The sequence below is a fragment of the Phyllostomus discolor genome, chromosome 11 (genome assembly GCF_004126475.2).
Source record: "Phyllostomus discolor isolate MPI-MPIP mPhyDis1 chromosome 11, mPhyDis1.pri.v3, whole genome shotgun sequence".
In the NCBI taxonomy this organism is placed as follows: domain Eukaryota; kingdom Metazoa; phylum Chordata; class Mammalia; order Chiroptera; family Phyllostomidae; genus Phyllostomus; species Phyllostomus discolor.
Window position 1 is genome coordinate 65,005,089 of NC_040913.2, and position 18,417 is coordinate 65,023,505.

Consider the following 18,417-nt stretch of genomic DNA (forward strand, 5'->3'; position numbering starts at 1 on the left):
GGTACTACCCATGTGTAATGCACATTCTTATCTTTCCCTCAAAAATTTAGGCAAAAAGGAACATATTATACATGGCAAAATATAGGTACTTCATTTTTAAATTTTTTTAAAAAGAGTTTATTTATTTATTTTTAGAGATAGGGGAATGGAGGGAGAGAAACATCAATGTGTGGTTGCCTCCCGTGCGCCCCCTACTAGGGACTTAGCCCACTACCCAGGCATGTGCCCTGACTGGGGATTGAACCAGAGACCCTTTGGTTGGCAGGCCAGATCTCAACCCACTGAGACACACAGCCAGGGCAGAATACAGGTACTTCTTGTTCTCCTTAGTTTCCTTAAACCAGACAGCTGACAAAAGTACAGCATATACCCAATGCACACCATGTTTTTGCTGTGTTAATTTAATACATCCATACAGTCACGTGTCTATTTCTTTCATTTTACTTCATGTTTGAATCTTCAAGGATTTGTGTGAAAACATGCCACTTTAAATGCAATGCAGAGGGGTTTCCAGTCAAGGTGGCAACGTGGGCAAACATGGCTCACCTCTTCACACAACCAAATCAAACTTACAACTAAAATGTAGAACAACCATCACTCACAAATGCCAGAAATTGAGTTGAATGGAAGCCTGACAACTATGAAACCAAGTTGAATGGAAGTCTGACTACTACAGAATTGAATAAACCACATCCATCCTGACTGGAAGGAGGGGTGCAGACACACAATGACCTGGCCCCACACCCACTTGGATAAAAATTCAGGAGGGATATCTCGGGAACCAAGAATCCCAGATCCACACCAGGCCCCCTAGCCCAGGATTCCAGTGTCAGGAAGATAACTCTGTCTAACTTCTGGCTGCAAAAATCTGTGGGGATTGAGTTGGTGGAGGAGGCTACTGGAGCCCTAAGCAGTTCCTTTTGGGGAACCCACACATGGACTCACCTACGCACACTCACTCCCTCTGAGCTCCAGCACTGGGGTGGCAGCTTGAAGAGCACCAGTGGTATACAGGGGAGACTAAATTGTCTGGCATCCGGGTGAGCAGAGGTCATTGCTCCTTGGCTGGGCTCTGCCCCCAACAGAGACAGAGGCTTGTGCCATATCTGAGACCCCATCAACCTGGCTAACACTGTGTGATCCACCTTGGAGATCCACACACAGGTTCTGCCCTAGCTGCTTTTCCATAAGAATGGCTAATCTTAGCACCTAAATCCTATCAAACAAGCAACAGCTGGCTTCAGTGAGCCCTAGCAGCAGCCAGATTAGAATCACAGCTTGGCTTCACTGGGAATCTCTAAACCCAGAACAAGCAGCAGCCAGCTCAGATTACTTTACAGCTCAGGCAGGGTGCCCTGGGAAAAATACAGGCGGGGGCTGACCTTGGCCTGAACTACCCAGGAAACCCCAGGGCCAATGCACCCACTGGACAACTATAAACCATGCTGGAGCACCACCCTACTCCTGCCCAGCTGATCCTCCATGGAGGGTGGGGGAGGGGGTGGTCAGTGGACATAGCCAGGCCTTACAGCTGACTGGCCTGGGTAAATCCCTCTCATTGATCTGCCAACAGCAATCAAGGCTCAACTGTAAGAAGAGGGTGTATTCAGTTCACACAGAAGGTGCACCTTGGGTGATAGGGGAGGCTGTGCTACTGGACACTACAAGACACCTACTACATTAGGCCATGCTACCAAGGCAGGAAGTCATAGCAGCTCTACCTAATACACAGAAACAAACACAGGGAGGCTGCCAAAATGAGGATTCAAAGAAACATGGCCCAAATGAAAGAACAGATCAAAACCCCAGAAAAAGCTAAATAAAATAGAGATTAAAAAATCTATCAGATGCAGAGTTCAAAACACTGTTTATAAGGATGCTCAAGGAACTTAGTGAGGACCTCAGCAGCATAAGAAAGACCAGTCAGAAACAAAGGATACATTGATTGAAATAAAGAACAACTTACAAGGAAACAACAGTAGAGTGGATGAAGCCAAGAATCAAATCAATGATTTGGAAAATAAGGAAGCAAAAAACAACCACACAGAACAAGAAGAAAAAAGAATAAAAAAAAATGAGGATAGTATAACTAGCCTCTGCAACGACTTTAAGAGGTCCAATATAGGGGTGCCAGAAGAAGAGAAAGAGCAAGAAATTGGAAATCTATTTGAAAAAACAGTGAAAGAAAACTTCCCTAATTTGGCGAAGGAAATAGATATGTAAGCCCAAGACACACAGAGTCCCAATTATGATGGATGCAAAGAGGCCCACTTCAAGACATATCATAATTAAAAGGCCAAAGGTTAAAGATAAACAGTGACTCTTAAAAGCAAGAGAAAAGAAGTTAGTTACCAGAAGTTTGCCAGAGGGGAAGGGTGTGTGGGGAAATGGGTGAAGAGATGAGGGGATTACAGAAGGAATACAAGAGGTAGTTACAGCATAGCCATGGGGATGTAAAGTAGAATATAGGAAATGGAGTAGCCAAAGAACTTACACGCATGACCCATTGACATGAAGAACGGTGGGGAGATGGCCTGAGGGAGCAGGGGGTGCTGGGTAGAGGGGAGCTAAGGGGGGAAAAATCAGGACAACGATAACAGCATAATCAATAAAGTTGAATTTTAAAATAAATAAATGCAATGTAGGTAATACACAACAAATGGGCCAGATAAATAACATTACTATTCAATATATAAGGCTTTATCATTTACAAAATGCTGTTATACTATAATAATTAGCTATCCTATTATTGTAACAAAAAGAGGCTTTGAGAACTGAAAACCAAACCACTGAATGTCAGAGGCCACAATCCAGCTCCAGATCCTATGCTTTTTCCTGTAATAAATCTTCTTATGTCTTATTTGCTGGGCTATTTCCCCACTGTGGTACTTCTGAGGACTTTTCAGTTCCAGCTCATTTGAATAGTGCTTCTCCGAAGAGTTACTTGCACAGGCTATCTCTTGCAGCAGTAACTGACTTCTCTCAGTTTCTGGGTAGGGATCTGCTCCAAAGGACCCCAGTCAACATGCAGCCTATGAGTGCTGATCTGGTTGCTGCTAGAGAGCAGAGAGGAACACATGGACGACCACTCACCAGCATGCTAAGGGCCTTTCTGGCCACCCTCTTTGACTTTTTCCTCTTGTTTCTGAATTATAGTAGTCCCCTGCTCATCTGCAGAGGACCCCCAGTGGATGCCTGAAGCCACGGATAGCACCAAACCCTGTATATACTATCTTTTTTCCCTATACATACATGCATGCATACATACCTATAATGAAGTGTAATTTACAAATTAGGCACAGTAAGAGATTAAAAACTGTAACTAATAATAAAGTACAATTATAGTAATATGCTGGAATAAAAGTCACGTGAATGTGGCATTATTTAGTAAAATAAGGTGACCTGAACACAAGCACTGCAGTGCTTGTGACAGTCGGTCTGATAACTGAGATGGGCACGGAGTGACTAATAGCCGGAGAGCACTTCAGGTGTGGAGATGGGGACAAAGGGGGATGGTGCAGGACACTGCAAGATTTCATCACGCTACTCAAAACAACTCGCAGTTTAAAACTCATGAATCATTTTTAGAACTTCCCACTTAATATTTTCGGACAACAGTTGACCACAGACTTCAAAAAGCAAAACGGCCGTTAAGGGGGGCCTACTGCATTTCTTTAGGTTTCTTTCCCCAAAGCACAGCCCACTGCTTCACAGCTTGTTACAAGCCGCTTCCTGTTTCTGGCGATGTATCAGGAGAGCTATTCTTCCATTGCCATGCCTACATCAGGTGAGGATTTGCTGCTGTTTTTTCCTTAAATTGTTGTTGCTGTTTGTTTTGCATTTTGTAACTTGTCGGATGTTTGGTATGTATGGGTCTGGGGGTGTTTTCAACCAAAGCAGAAGCTGTGCATTTCCCCTCACGTGACTGCTGTCAGAATGCCTTGGCAGCAGCCCCACGCTCACCTGACCGTTGGCCACAGAGAAGTGAACACCCCCGCATCAGTTCTCCACGTTTGAGCTTTCTTTGAATCTGACCCCTTTTCCTCCCATGTTCACATTCTGCTCATATTTGTGCATTTAGTTAAAAAATTTAAAAACTCTATGATAAGTACTTCATGTCTGATGAAGTTCTTTGGTTTTTATAAAAGAAATCTCTCTTCTATTTTAGTATGTTATATTTTCTGAATAGCTACAGTTTCTACTTCACTCCAAAAAGGATTTCAGATGGCTTTATTTTTATTTTTTTTAAGGTGGCTTTAAAGGGTTTTTCCTCTCATTTGGAATGTGGACTCATTCAGATTAATCTTAATGTGTATGTATTCACAAATCTAAGTTAATAGTTCTCCAGACCCAGCAAACTTACAGCACTTTGGGTGCTCCCATGGAGTTAAAATAGTGTAAAAAGAAATGTGGGGAGGGAGAGGGGACAGTGGGGGGAAGGGTTTTCAGGAACTACTACAAAGGACACATGGACAAAACCACGGGGGAGGGTGGAACCAAGGAAGGGAGGTGGGTTTGGCTGGGGTGGGGGGCAGTGGTGGTGGTGGGGGAAATGCAGACAACTGTAACTGAACAACAATAAAAGAATTTTAAGAAAAGAAATATAGAATCTAATCTCTTTTATAGCATTCAGTTTCTATGGACCATTTGCTAATAATAGTACTAATAAGGTAGAAAGAAAGTGTGACTACATCAAACTAATAACCTCCTGCAAAGCAAAGGAAATAATCAACAAAAAGGCAACCTACAGAATAGTAAAAATATCTGCAAATCATATATCTGATAAGCAGTTAATACCTAAACTATGTGAAGAATTTGAATAAATTGATAGTAAAACAAATGAATACTCCAATAAAAAATATGGGCAAAGGACCTGAACAGACGTTTTCCCAGAGACATCAAATGGCCAACAGGTATATGAAAAGGTGGTCAACATCATTAATCATCAGGAAAATGCACGTCAAAGCCACAGTGAGATTCCACCTCACACCTCACACCTGTTAGAACAGCTGTCATCAAAGAGACAAGAAATAACAAGTGTCGATGAGGACATGGAGAAGAGACAACCCTTGTGCACTGTTGAGAGGAATGCAAATTTGTGCAGCTCTTATAAAAGACAGTATGGAGGTTCCTCAAAAAATTAAAACTTGATCTACCATGTAATCCAGCAATTCCACTTCTGAATATACATCTGAAGGAAACAGAATCAGTACCTCAAAGAGCTATGTGCATCCCATGCTCACTGCAGCATCAGTCATGGCAGTCAAGACACGGAAACAACATGTCCATCATGGATGGACGGATAAAGAAGATGTGGTTTGATGTACAATGGACTATAATTCCATCATGGAAAAGCCTACCGTCGCAACAACATGGACAAAAACAAATACTGTATGATCCGTTTATACGTGGAATCTAAAAAAAAAACCCAGAACTTATAGAAACAGAGAGTGGAATGATGGTTAAAAGGGGCAGGGGGCAGGGGTGGATGGGGAATGCTGGCCAAAGGGTATGAAGTTCCAGTTATGACAGGTTCTGGAGGTCTAATGTACAGCATGGTAACTACAGTTAATAATACTGTTCTGTACATGCATCACCGGCTGAAAAAGCAGGTCTTAAGCATTCTCACCACACATAAAAGGTAACTATGTGAGGTGATGGATGTGGCAAATATTTCACTATATGTATATTTAAAAAATCATCATATTGTACACGGTAAACATATATGATTTTATTTGTTAATTACACCTCAAAAAAGTCAGGAGAAAAATAACACAGGAAGAGGGGAAAGCATTTTAACTTCTTCCTTATTGCTATGAATACCCGGATGACATAATGTGACAAAGCCTCCACATGGCTGGTCTTCACGGGCATGAATGTTTTAACGTGCTCCTGCCCTGTGCTCTGATATCACCATTTCTGCACTACTCTGGTTCCACCATACAACCTGACCACGGTGTCCTGAGCTGAAATGTGACGATGCCTATGTAAATTTGTGCTAGAAGTCTCTCAGAGGGAGGTAAGTGAGCTCCTGAGAGCTCAGCCATGAGGCAGTAACAGTAAAAAGCTCTCAGAGGTTCCGTGAGCTTGCCAGGTAAGGGGTGTGTACTAGCAGGAGGCAGGGATGCCCTGCTTACAATGCGGGTTAGATCTACCCCAGCACCACTGGGGAAGGGCTGGACTGGGGGAAGGAGTGGCTGCCATCCTGGCCCAGGGCCACATGAACTGGGCACTTTACATAATTTTACCTGCCCAGGAGCCCCAGGAAATAGGGGCTGTCACATCATTTTCAACAAACAACTAAGGCTTTGGGAAGTTAAGTAACTGGTCCCAAATGATAACATACTATTTTTAAAAAGCTGGCTTTGAGCCCTTATCTGAAGTCTAAAGGTTAAACTCTTCCTGCACTAACTGCAGCCTCTGTTAACTAAAGGATTAAGAGTTTTCGTGCAGACTACAGGCATACCTCTGAGATACTATGGGTTCGGATCCAGACAACCACAATAAAGTGAGTACTAAAATAAAGTGAGTAATAATCCTTTGGCTGGTGGAGGATCTTGCCTTCAATTTGTTAAAAACAACAACAACAACATCTGTGAAGCCCAGTGAAGTGAAGTGCAATAAAATGAGGTGTGCCTATACTATAAAGACCTATCAGTAGCCTCCAAAATCATGAGGACTGGCAGGAAAACTTTCTTGTGCTAGAAACCAGGTAATGGGTAATTTTTAACATGTAGAGCAACGGCTTAACACCCCCTGGGAACTACAGGCAAAGGGAAGTTGCAAGCTGCCCCAAAATACAAAATAAAAACAGCCAATAAATATGCACAGCAAATACACTGTCATAAACAAAGAAATGGACATTTAAAATCTAGCTGTCATCTTTCACCAAATTGACGAGGAAAATGTTAACATGATTAGGATTCCTTGAAGTTTGAAGTGAACGAGGGGCAGGGACACTTTGATACACCACTAGTGGGAATGCAGGTGACAGTTACTGCCGAGTTACCAGAGGTTGTATCCAGAACGTGCTGCAGGTGCGCACATCCTGTGATGTGCAGTTATCCTGTGTCACTCATCCCCGGGTGTGCGGCCGAGTGCTCATCCCCACACGGCAGACTAGAGAACGCAGGTCTCCCGCAAACGCAGGGAAATAACTGAGCCCCAAGATAGCACCATCACGGACCACTGTGTGGTCATGAAAAGCAATGCAGACTCTGTAATATCTATGAAAATTTTAAGTGCACGTACCCTTGTGGAAAATTTGATATGATTTAAGTGACCATCAATAGGGTATTGTTTAAATTAAGGAGTACACATACAACGGACAGTTCAGCTATTCAAAAGAATTAACTCCATATGGAAGAAAACTGACTAATCTAAAAGACTCACTAGGTGAATAAAGCAAGTGCGAATACTGCTACCACTTGTGTGGAAAGAAAAAAATGAGAAATATGTTTCTAGAAACACACTGTGACTGCTAAAAAACTGGCAGCAGCTGCTGTAGGAGAAAAACACTGGGCAGCAGGGAACACGGCTGGAAAGGAAACGTGCTTCCCACATCTGTGCCTCTGAATGTCCTACTGTGTGCTTCTTGCCTTGTCTGTACTTTTCTAACTTTCTGCAATAAAATACATTACTACAATCAGATTAAAGCATTGTTGTATGGGGAGGGGACAGGTGCATTCATTACAGGATACATTATATACTGCATCAGCGTACGAGGAGAAAATTCCAATACAGATGGTATAATTTTTTTGAAAGACTTTATTTATTTTTAGAGAGGAAAAGGGAAGGAGGAAAAGAGGGAGAGAAACATCAATGTGTGGTTACCTCTCGTGTGTCCCCCACCAGGGCACCTGGCCCAGAACCCAGGCATGTGCCCTGACTGGGATTCGAACTGGCAACCCTTCGGTTAGCAGGCTGGCACTCAGTTTACTGAGCCACACCAGCCAGGGCCAGATGGCATATTTTTGTAAAAGGAAACACTGAAATGATAACCCAGGAACTAACCTAGTAGTTACTAAGAGGTGGATATAATGAGTGCAAGGAAGGATCAATGTCTAAGCTGCTCTTCATGGTGTTGACTATGGAACCCTGACATGACATACCTGAAAAATAAGGTAAGTCAAAAAAGAGGAAGATGTCATCCAACTGGAAACAAGCTGAAAAAATGAGCCTGTTGGGTAGCAAGGGGACACCACTCAGAGAATATCATCAGACTCTGACTGCACATGTGTATTCTGACCCTATAACATATGAGGGACATGGTCTAAGAGTAAAAGGAAATGCAAGCCCAGAACAGGCAGATCTGAGGAAACTGAAAGCACACTGGTCGCCAGAAGCTTGAGGGGAGACAGGGAATGAGAACTGACTGTTAGGATGTGGAGTTCCTTTTTAGCGTAATGAAAATATTAATTAGATAGGTGTAAAGGTTGTACAACTCAGTGAATATCCTAAGAACCCCTGGACCATACCATTTAAAAAGATGAATTCCCTGGAGTGTGACTTTTATCACAATAAAGCTATTTTAAAAAGAATTACACAAAGCCCTGACTGGTGTGGCTCAGTGGATTGAGTGCTGGCCTGAAATCCAAAGGGTCACTGGTTTGATTTTCCATCAGGGAACATGCCCGAGTTTTGGGCCAGGTCCCCAGTGGGAGGCGCTCGAGAGGCAACCACACACTGATGTTTCTCTCCCTCTCTCCCTCCCTTCCCCATCTCTAAAAATAAATAAATATTTTTAAAAAAATAATTACAAAGAAATCTTTATTTAAAGCTTCACTGCTAACAGGAATACTGGTATTATATTTTTTAAACTTGTTTTCTGTCCATTTCAAGGTAAAACATAAAATTGATGTTATTGTAAGGAAGCAAGACTTTTTAATAAAAGAGGGGAAAAGAGCTAAAACAAAAAGCCCCTGTAATATTAAATTTCATCTGGACATTTCAAAATGAACTCAAACTATCTATTTCATGGATATAGGTGTGTTTCTTCCCTTAGCTCTGTACCCTGAAGAGGCCTAGAAACAGTGTCACTAAGCAGCAATAAACATACTGAGTGCCCAGACGTTGGTTCAAAATTCCATCTCCCCACAAAGGCAGCAAGGCCCCTAGGAAAAATGGCAGGCCTGGGCACAATACATAAGGTGAACAGGGCCAAAAGCAAGAATGCAGGCAAGACATGTCCCCAGGATGCAGGAGCCCTCCCTAGCCAAATCTGGGATAATTTCAGCACAACAAGAATAAAGACTGAGTTGATAACACACAACATAAGTACAAACCCTTAACTTGGTAGTGATACTGAAAAGAAACAGAGACAGACAAAAAATTCCTTCTTCAAAGAAGAAGAGTAGAATACTAGTAACTGTAAAAGAAGTAAACAAATGAGGCAAGTACAACTTTGCAAGGATCAATGAAATGTGCACAAAGGTGAAGCCCACCAAAGGGTGCTAATACTGCAAGGCAGAAGGTTGTCAGGAACCAGATACAGACATGACACATTACCTGGCAGGTTCTTATATTCATGAAAAGGAAATATACATTTTTTATAGCAGAGACTTTGTGGCCATCCCCTAGCCAAGCAGTCAAACTTAACATCACCGAGTCTGACAGCCTGACACTGTGGTCCCAAAGGAATGCAGTATAAAGCCCACAGCACCACCCAGGAAGTGTTTTGGCCAAGCAGGTTTAACCTGAATTGAATAGCCTTGAGCCCTCACTTCCAGTTACAGGAAATACCAGAGATAAAAGAACAAGTTAAACAACACCACAAAGAAAGAGACAAATCCAAAATGCAGGGTGTTCAACAAAAATGGCCTGGTTTCTTCAAAAAGTCAATGCTATCAGGAAAGTAAAAGTAGAGAGACAGTTGTAGTGTAGAAGCCTAAACAGAACAGTGGCATATAATTCAGCCTTTAAAAAATAAGGAATTCCTACCCTGGCTGGTGTGGTTCAGTAGATTGAGTGCTGGCCTGTGAACCAAAGGGTCACCAGTTTGATTCCCAGTCTAGGGCACATGCCTGGGTTGCAGGCCAGGTCCCCAGTAGGGGGCGAGTGAGAGGCAACCACACATTGATGTTTCTCCCCCTCTCTTTCTTTCTCCCTTCCTCTCTGTCTAAAAATAAATAAATAAAATCTTAAAAAAAAATAAGGAATTCCTATTACACTCTACAAGACAGATGAACCTTGAGGACATTATGCGAAGTGAAACAGGCTAGTCACAAAATGGCAAATGATCCCACTTATATGAGGTACCTAGAGTAGTCAAATTCATGGAAACAAAGCAGGATGGTAGTTGCAGGGGCTGGGGAGGGAGAACTGGGGACACGTTCAATGGGTGTAGATTTCAGTTCTGCAAGATGAAAAGGTTCCGGAGATCTGTTACATAACAATGTGGACATAATTACCACCATTGAACTGCACACACAAAAATGGTTAGCAAAGTAAATTTTGTTATGTGTGTTTTTTTTACCACGGTTATGTGTTTTCTACCACTGTTTAAACTATTTAAAAAAAATTTTAAAGCCTGAGAAGACACACAATCAAATGCAACAAGTAAACCTTCATTGGATCCTGGTCAAAAAATAAAGCTGGAGAAATCAACACATGGGTTAGATAATTGATGATGTTAAGAAATTATTGCTGACTTTTTTGGTGTTTGGGCTACATAGGAAAGTATCCTTATTTTTAGGAGTTTCATGCAGAAGACAATTCATGATGACTGAATGTATTTTCTAATTGTTCAACAACAGTAATGAAATGTGTGTGTATGTGTAGTCTGATGCCGAAAAAGCAGCAAATATGGAAAGATACTAACAACTCTTGAATCTACATGGTGAGTATTAGAGGTATTTCTTTGAACTTTTCTGTGTGCTTGAAAGTTTGTATAAGATAATATTAGACCTGAAAAGTCCATAAAGATTATTTGTGAGGAGCATTCCCCTTTTGGTTTACTCTAAATCCGGTTGAAATGGCTTTAGTTGTTGGGTATTTGGGTGACGAAGTTCTGATTACTATCCTTGTCAATTAAATCTGGCCTTATAGACCCAAAGACCAAGGAAGATCAAACTGTTTTTAAGTGTTCTATTAGTGAGTTTGTTTTCCATTCATACAGAAATTAACATTTCAGTCCGCATTTCCACAGCACAAAAACATTTTTCAGGTAGGTTAAGAAGCCAGCAAGCAGCAAAACTTTAACCAAGCAACCCAAAGCTACACTAGATGGGAGGAAGCTGGTGTTGGGACTGGGTGAAAAGGGGGTAGGGTGGGCAGAGGAATCCTGCAAATGTAATTCAAAAGATAAAGTTGTTATAAATGGAAAAGGGAGAAAGAAGGTGTGACTCTTGGAATGCCAAAGGAGAAAGGCAGAAGAAGTCCTCCAAAACGCTGACAGAAAACGGTGGAGGGACACATGAGAAGAGAGAACAGGAAATAGAGAAATACCCCTGTGTGCTTTTAAGACAAAAAAAAAAAGAGTAATTTAAATCCAGAAGTAGGAGAAGCCTGTTAGGGCTGTGGGGAAGGGGAGCCAGGGAAACAGGGCATCAGAGACGTGGGTCTCACACTGCGTGCATGCGTAGCAGCCTTTCACACAGGTTCACCACGCTGGCAGCAACACAGGCACTACAGAAAGCACATTACCTTAATGGTGATGTAGTTCTTCAGTGATTTGGACATTTTTTCTTCTTTGCCTTTCACATGCAAATGTCCTGAAACAAAAACAAAGTAATTCATTCTGATTTGGATGAGAAGAAGGGGACCCCTCTGGCCTAGCTGGAGAGGGGAAGACCGTGAAGTGGGCACTTCTCCAACAGATGCCCAAGCCACAGGGCGCAGACTGCAGCTGCCTCGGGAACACGAGGGACATGAGAAAGGCTGCATTCTCCAACAGGCGAACACCCCTGTATATGTGGATATAAGATTTCCCCCCAACCTTCCCCCACAGTGGACCCCCCAGGAAGGCGGGACCCACAGCTGTGCCTGTTCGAGGTGTCAGGGGCACCCAGCCCCGCGGTGGGCGATGAACAGGAACCACTGCTGACTCTGAACTCAGGCAGGAACAGGAGAACCGCAACACTCACAGAAACAGTTCACACTTTCCCCTGGCCTGTGACTTAGAAACAACGATGTAGCTGACTCAACACCTGAAGAAATGACAAATCTCTGCTTTTACAAACCAGACACCGGGTTTCAAAAGCTTGTTTACAGATGTTCAGAATTGTAGAGAAGGGCTTGTGTGATGAATCAGATTTTCTGTTGCTAATGGATTTCACAGACTTATCACTACCTTGGTATATTCCACCCCCACGTAAGTGAAAGGCCAGAGGAAATCCAAACCCTTGTTAGGAACTGCTCACCACAAGCCCGGAATTCGTTCTGGGCTGTGTTTCTGCAAAGTTCACTGCAAAGGGGGGGGCCTGTCCTTTCCTAACAAGATTCTTCAGCTTTTTCTGACACAACTTTAAACTCAACAGTTGGTTCCAAGATCAATTTTCTGAGAACTGGGTAGCATGTGTCTTCCAATGTAATACTACACAACACGTCATATACAACAAGCACAATTACAAACTTTTAAGTTGACAATATCCAGAAAATGGCACATCTAACTAGTTAACTCTATCTTCTGTCCATTACGTCACAAGAACAGCATTACCGTAGAGACCTGCGCACCTCTGTGTTCACTGCAGCACTGCTTGTGGTGGCCAGCACGGAAACACGGAGACCTAAGTGTCCTCCTGTGGAGGATTGGAGGGAGAAGACGTGGTGCACACACACAACGAAACACTGCTCAACCACACGAAGGGTAAAAAGGATGGATCCTGAGGGCGCCATGCTAAGTGAACTAAGCGACAGAAAAGGATAAGAACCATGTGATTTCACTCTGATGTGGGATATAAAGCAGAAAATAAACAACAGTCTCATAGACACAGACAACAGTGTGGTGTCTACCATGGGGAAAGGGGGTAGGAGGAGAATGAAGAGGGTAAAGAGGGTCAAATATACGGTGACAGAGACTGGACTTTGGGTGATGAGAACACGATGAAATACGTAAATGATCTATTACAGAATTGTATACTTGAAACTTAAGAGTTGAGTGCCTTATCAGATGATAAATGTAACGAAACACAGCAACAAAACCCCTTCCCCTTCCCACATCTAAAGGTAAACAAGAGCTGCTGTTTTGTGACCAAACACCTCATTATTAAGTGTGAGTATTAGTTCTGTTGAGTCACCTTTCCGATCCCTAGATCCACAGGTCACTGGAGGGCACCCTGCATTTCACGGTGTTCGCAGCAAACCACAATCCATCAGGAGCGTTCACCGATGAAGTGTCTGCAGAGGGGTCACGCTCTCACTTCCCAGGCAGTAAATATGGTGAGAGCAAAAAAACTGAACCAGAATCATCAGGCTTTTGTCCTTCTGATTAGGGAATCTGCCCGGCAAGGCACATTGTTGGCAGAAACAAAGTGGATTTTGGCTACCGCTGAGTTCTGTCCGGGGAAATGGAATACTTAGTAACAAACAGCTCATATGCCAGACAGAGCGTTTCAGCCAGCCCTGCTTCTTTTCAGACTGCTGTAAGGCAGTACGGAGAGGAACTGGTCACTGCAGAGAACAGAGACACTTGTTCCTGGGGCACCCCGAGGGCACGCGGTGAGGGTGGGAATGGCTCCCAGGAGACTCAAGAGTAAAGGAGACCCTGCGGTAAGTGCACTTGGGTGCGGGCAGCGGCACCAGTTCACTGCCATGAAGAAAACCCAAGTGAGCCCTTACTCCAGACTGTAAGCAGCCTACTGCACGTTATAAAACTAGAGCATCTCTGCATGTAACATTACTTCACTGGAAAAACCTAATGTCCTCAATTCAAGGACTTAAAGAAATAGTATTTGTTAATGCACTGTGTTTTAGATGTTCATTATCTGCATCTCCCAACCCTATAGCTACAAAACACCCTTTATCTATCTTCACTCCAAATACCTTAGCTGTCCATTCTAAAAAGGTCGTAAAACCAGTCTGTCACTGCCCCATGACCTCTGTCAAAATTTGGACATATGAATCTTCCCGTGCATCAAAGGAAATCCTGGCACTGCTACGCTCAAGGATGCTGCTTGTTTCACAATCTACTTCTGAGAACAGAAGGCCAGCATTAACCAACTCATTTTTTAATATGAAATGAGAAGCAATGGTGTTAGAGGATGATAGATACATATGGTGACAATATTATAGCTCAACATTGGCATATTCCTAATAATAATTACATCATACTATTTGAAATTCCTTAATAGTTTTATTAGAAAGAAACTTAGATACAACAGCACTGTAAAACATTTTCCATATTTCAGTTCCAAAAAGGCAGACTCAGTCCCATCCAAGGAAGTTCATGTCCAACTGACTGAAATTTGAAAACAACTTAGGAGAAAACTCCATTTCTTGGCCTATTTTAGCAGATCTATGTATTTCCAAATGTAGCTTTTATTGGTGAAACCAATAAAAGATGAAAGTGACAGAACTGAAATAGAACAAATTAATTTGAAGTCATTACTTACCAGAATGTAGAAAATAGTTTCCCCATTGCTGGCACTGATGAAAGACCTCACACTGTGCAATTTCATTTTCATGATGCGGAAAAGCTAGGTCTATCCCACCTGAATGGATGTCTAGTTGACTCCCAAACACCAGACTGCAAGACACAGCAGAGAACCATAAATTAATTCAATCAAACAACATGCTTCTCCAAACCACATCTTATATTGAACCCTTCTGGCCTTTGTGCAATGAGTAATTAAATGGATCCCAATTTTAAATCAATATGTGAACTTTTAACTGATGCAAACAAAAACTAGAATTCTGTTTTTACTTCTTAAATCCCTCATCAAAGGTTTTCCTCCTACTAAACACACTTAATTCATAAAATTCCTAATTCACAGCTTTCCCTCCTAGTAAACAAGTTTAATTCTCTTTGCTCCAGATATACAGTTTTTTAAAACTTATAAAATTACCTTTTCTTACTTTCAATAGGTAAAGTTTAGTGTTCTTCCAATTTCAATGAGAGACAAGGACTATAAAATCAAGAGAATTTTTAATTTGACTTTTGAAAATTTAACTTTAGTGGTCATATTTGCAAAACCCGTTAACAGAATTCAAATTAATGCACTTCAGCTGTCGGCCATGAATTAATTCAATCAAATAACATGTTTCTCCAAACACTATGCCATACAGCCTGGAAAACCTCGTGTCCTGCACAACTGCACACTCTAACCAAGCGGGCTGATGGGAACGTTAGAGCTGGCCAGACCACTCAAAGCCTGTGCAACTCTCACCAAAGCACCTGTGAAAACTACCCACAGTGTGAACAGCCCAGGTTCACTAGCAGCTGCTTCAGGAGACATTAAAAATGCAAAAATCAGCCCTGGCTGGTGTGGCTCAGGGATTGAACACCAGCCTATGAATCAAAAGGTCACCTGTTTGATTCCCAGTCAGGGCACATGCCTGGGATGCAGGCCAGGTCCCCAGCTGGGGGTGTGCAAGAGGCAACAGATCAATGTCACACATAGATGCTTCTCTCCCTTTCTCTCTCCCTTTCTTCTCCTCTCTCTAAAAACAAATAAATAAAATTTTTAAAAATGTGAAAATGTATTAAAAACACAATAATCAGGACAGTGGAAATCCTAGTTTGTCGGGGTTGGGGAGTTGAGTACACCTCCCCCGGAAGACAGCAAGGCTACCGAGCAGACCATCATGAATTTTCTAAAAATGGTTTAAAATAGACATTTTCAATGGTGCTACAGCCTCACTGAGGTCCCTTCCTGTTGAAGGTTGACTCTTCTCCCTCTGGCTCCTGGAAAACCCACACTTGCACCAGTTACGTTTTCGCTAAGCGTTGGTAGAGAATCGCACTGTGGCTGAGCGGGTTGTCTGCCATCGTGCAGCCTTAGCGATGGGTTTTAGAGAATCTCTTATGGCCCTTGAAATTCAAATGCTGTGAAGGAGAGTTGTGAGGTGGGAGGGCCTGGGACTGGGAAGGAGAGCATATTGGGTAGGAGAGCATTTGGCATGAGTGATTCATTTTTACGAAGATCCGAAGCAAATATGACCGTGTTAAGGTTTAATAAAGCTAAGCTGTGGGTCCACAGTTTATTTTCATTCTTGTCTGTACATTAGACCTTTTTTAAAATAAGAGAAAGCTGAGAGGGAATAAAAGTCTATTTTCATTATTTAGATTTCAACAAAAGAAAATATTTAATGGCAACATTAGATTTGAAATTAAATGTTTTCCATCTGCTTTAAAGTAACTAATTGAATCTAAAATTAAACTTTTTTTACAATTTGATGTACACCCCACATTGCTGTTAAACCAACAATTTATAAATACACATTAAGTGGTTATACATTTATGTGTGACCAAGACCTGGACATAGCTGCTTGCTTGTTTTTAATGAAAAGTTGGACCCATGCTTCTGAGTAAGATGCGGGCTTGATGTCTCAGGAATTTGAAGGTGTTTCTAGATGGCCATGTAGAAATCATCAAAGATGAGGGCAACAGAGGGAGATGTGGTGGAGGAGGAGAATACCTTTTCTGGGCCTTAACCAGAATGAATGAAATTTGTATGGACAGGTCGTGGAGGATAAGGCTTTCTATTTGGTGGAATGGCGTAAACCTACGTGGGGCTGAAAATGCAACCAGTGTGGCGTCAGTGCATGGACAGAGTGCTCCTGTAGGAGATAATTACCCTTGCTAATACACACATTTATACCCAGCCAGAAAACAGCACCACATACAACTAATGTGAGGGTGATTGGGTTGGTTGATCTGAAAATTTGTGGTGTAGCTAGAAGTTTGAAATATTCATCTTAGGCATACTTTCTTTATGTTTCTAATTTTAAAAACTTATAGCTCCACTGTAAAATATTGTAATAAATATCTGCAATGAACTTAAACATATGAAATACATCAAAATCTATGAGTTAATACTTGGCTGGTGTGGTTCAGTGGAGTAAGTGTCAGCCTGCAAGCCAAAAGATCGCTGGTTCAATTCCCAGTGACGGCACATGCCTGAGTTGCTGGCCAGGTCCCCAGTAGGGAGGGTTCGGGACGCAATTAATGGATGTGTCTCTAGCACATTGATGCTTCTCTCCCTTTCTCCCTCCCTTCCCTTCTCTCTAAAAATAAATAAATAAAATCTAAAAAATAACCCCCAAATCTGAGTCAATCCAATACTTAAAAACCCCTTTCCTTCCCTGACTGGTGTGGCTCAGTGGGTTGGGCATTGTCCTGCCAACCAAAAGATCGCCAGTTCGATCCTGCAGGGCTCATCGGTGTTTCTCTCCCTCTCTTTCTCGCTCCCTTTCTCTCTAAAAATAAATAAATAAAATATTTTTTAAAAAAACCCAAAACCCTTACCCTCACAAACAGGAAATACATACACAAGGCATTTGTAAGAGCAAAATATTGGAAACACCTTAATTCTCCTCCTTAGGGTACTAGCTAAGTGAGCAATGGTTAAACCACACAATGCAGCATTATGGAGCCGGAAGACAAGTGATGAAGAGCTTGGCGAACTGACACAAGGGAATTCCAGGAGAGATCGCTAAGTAAAGAGAGACAGAACAGGACAGCACATGCAGTGTGCTGCCTTCTGTCACACACACACACACACACACGGGCATCTGGCCACGGGCAGACCCAGGGAGAGTGTGAAAGGGACGTCTGCAGAGGAGATCAAACACAAAGTGGATGAGGCCTCAGCACAGATGCCACAACCAGAAGAGAGTTGTTTCAGAGACCAAGGAGAAAGCAGGGGCATCAGGCTGCCTGTCACTGACCTGGTCACTGGTGACTTCAGGAGATCAGGGTCAGTGGGGACACCTGGGTTGACAGGTAGGCAGTAGCAGGTCACACGTAGATGGTAACAAGAAGCAAACAAAAAAGAGGGCTGCTGGAGGGGGTCAAGGTCAGAGGAGGACCCGTGTTTATGGACATCCCCGAGACACAAGCACTATGAGCACAGTGTTGCTGGGGCCAAGAGCTGGTAGAAGGTGCAGATCAAAAGCTGAGGAGCCGGACCCGTGGAAACTGGGGCTGATGCTCAGTGGAATCTGGTCAGGCTATGGGAGTAAGATTCTGTGGACTGAGAGGGCAAGTAAAAGGCAGGTGGTTCAGTCTCCTGTCCCCGAGGGGCTCTGTCCTCGCCCCGGCCCTCAGCCGTGGGGCTGGTGTTCCGTAAACCCACCTCGGCAGAGACGAAGGCAACCTGGAACTGGCCTGCAGGTGATGGGGAGTCAAAAACTGGTCCACAAAGTAGGCTTTCTTACCAAAAAGCACAAGTGTTGATGGAAAGATAAAGATGTCATGTTTTGTCCCCCCACCCCTTTTAAATGTTTATTGATTTTACAGAGAGAGGAAGGCAGAGAGGG

General features: G+C 42.7%; 1 protein-coding gene across 3 annotated transcripts in view; it reads right to left on the bottom strand.

Annotated features, from left to right (window-relative positions):
* Positions 1-18,417, bottom strand: part of CARS2 (cysteinyl-tRNA synthetase 2, mitochondrial) — a 51,235-nt gene that overhangs the window by 8,989 nt on the left and 23,829 nt on the right. For all 3 annotated transcript variants that reach the window (XR_004899923.1, XM_028526516.2, XM_036011457.1), the window contains 2 exons: positions 14,550-14,683; positions 11,644-11,711 (listed from right to left, as the gene is read on the bottom strand). Coding sequence is in view for 2 of the 3 variants with exons in the window: in XM_028526516.2 (XP_028382317.1) it covers positions 11,644-11,711; positions 14,550-14,683 (202 nt within the window). In the remaining variant the exon portion in view is untranslated. The remainder of the gene's footprint in view (positions 1-11,643; positions 11,712-14,549; positions 14,684-18,417) is intronic.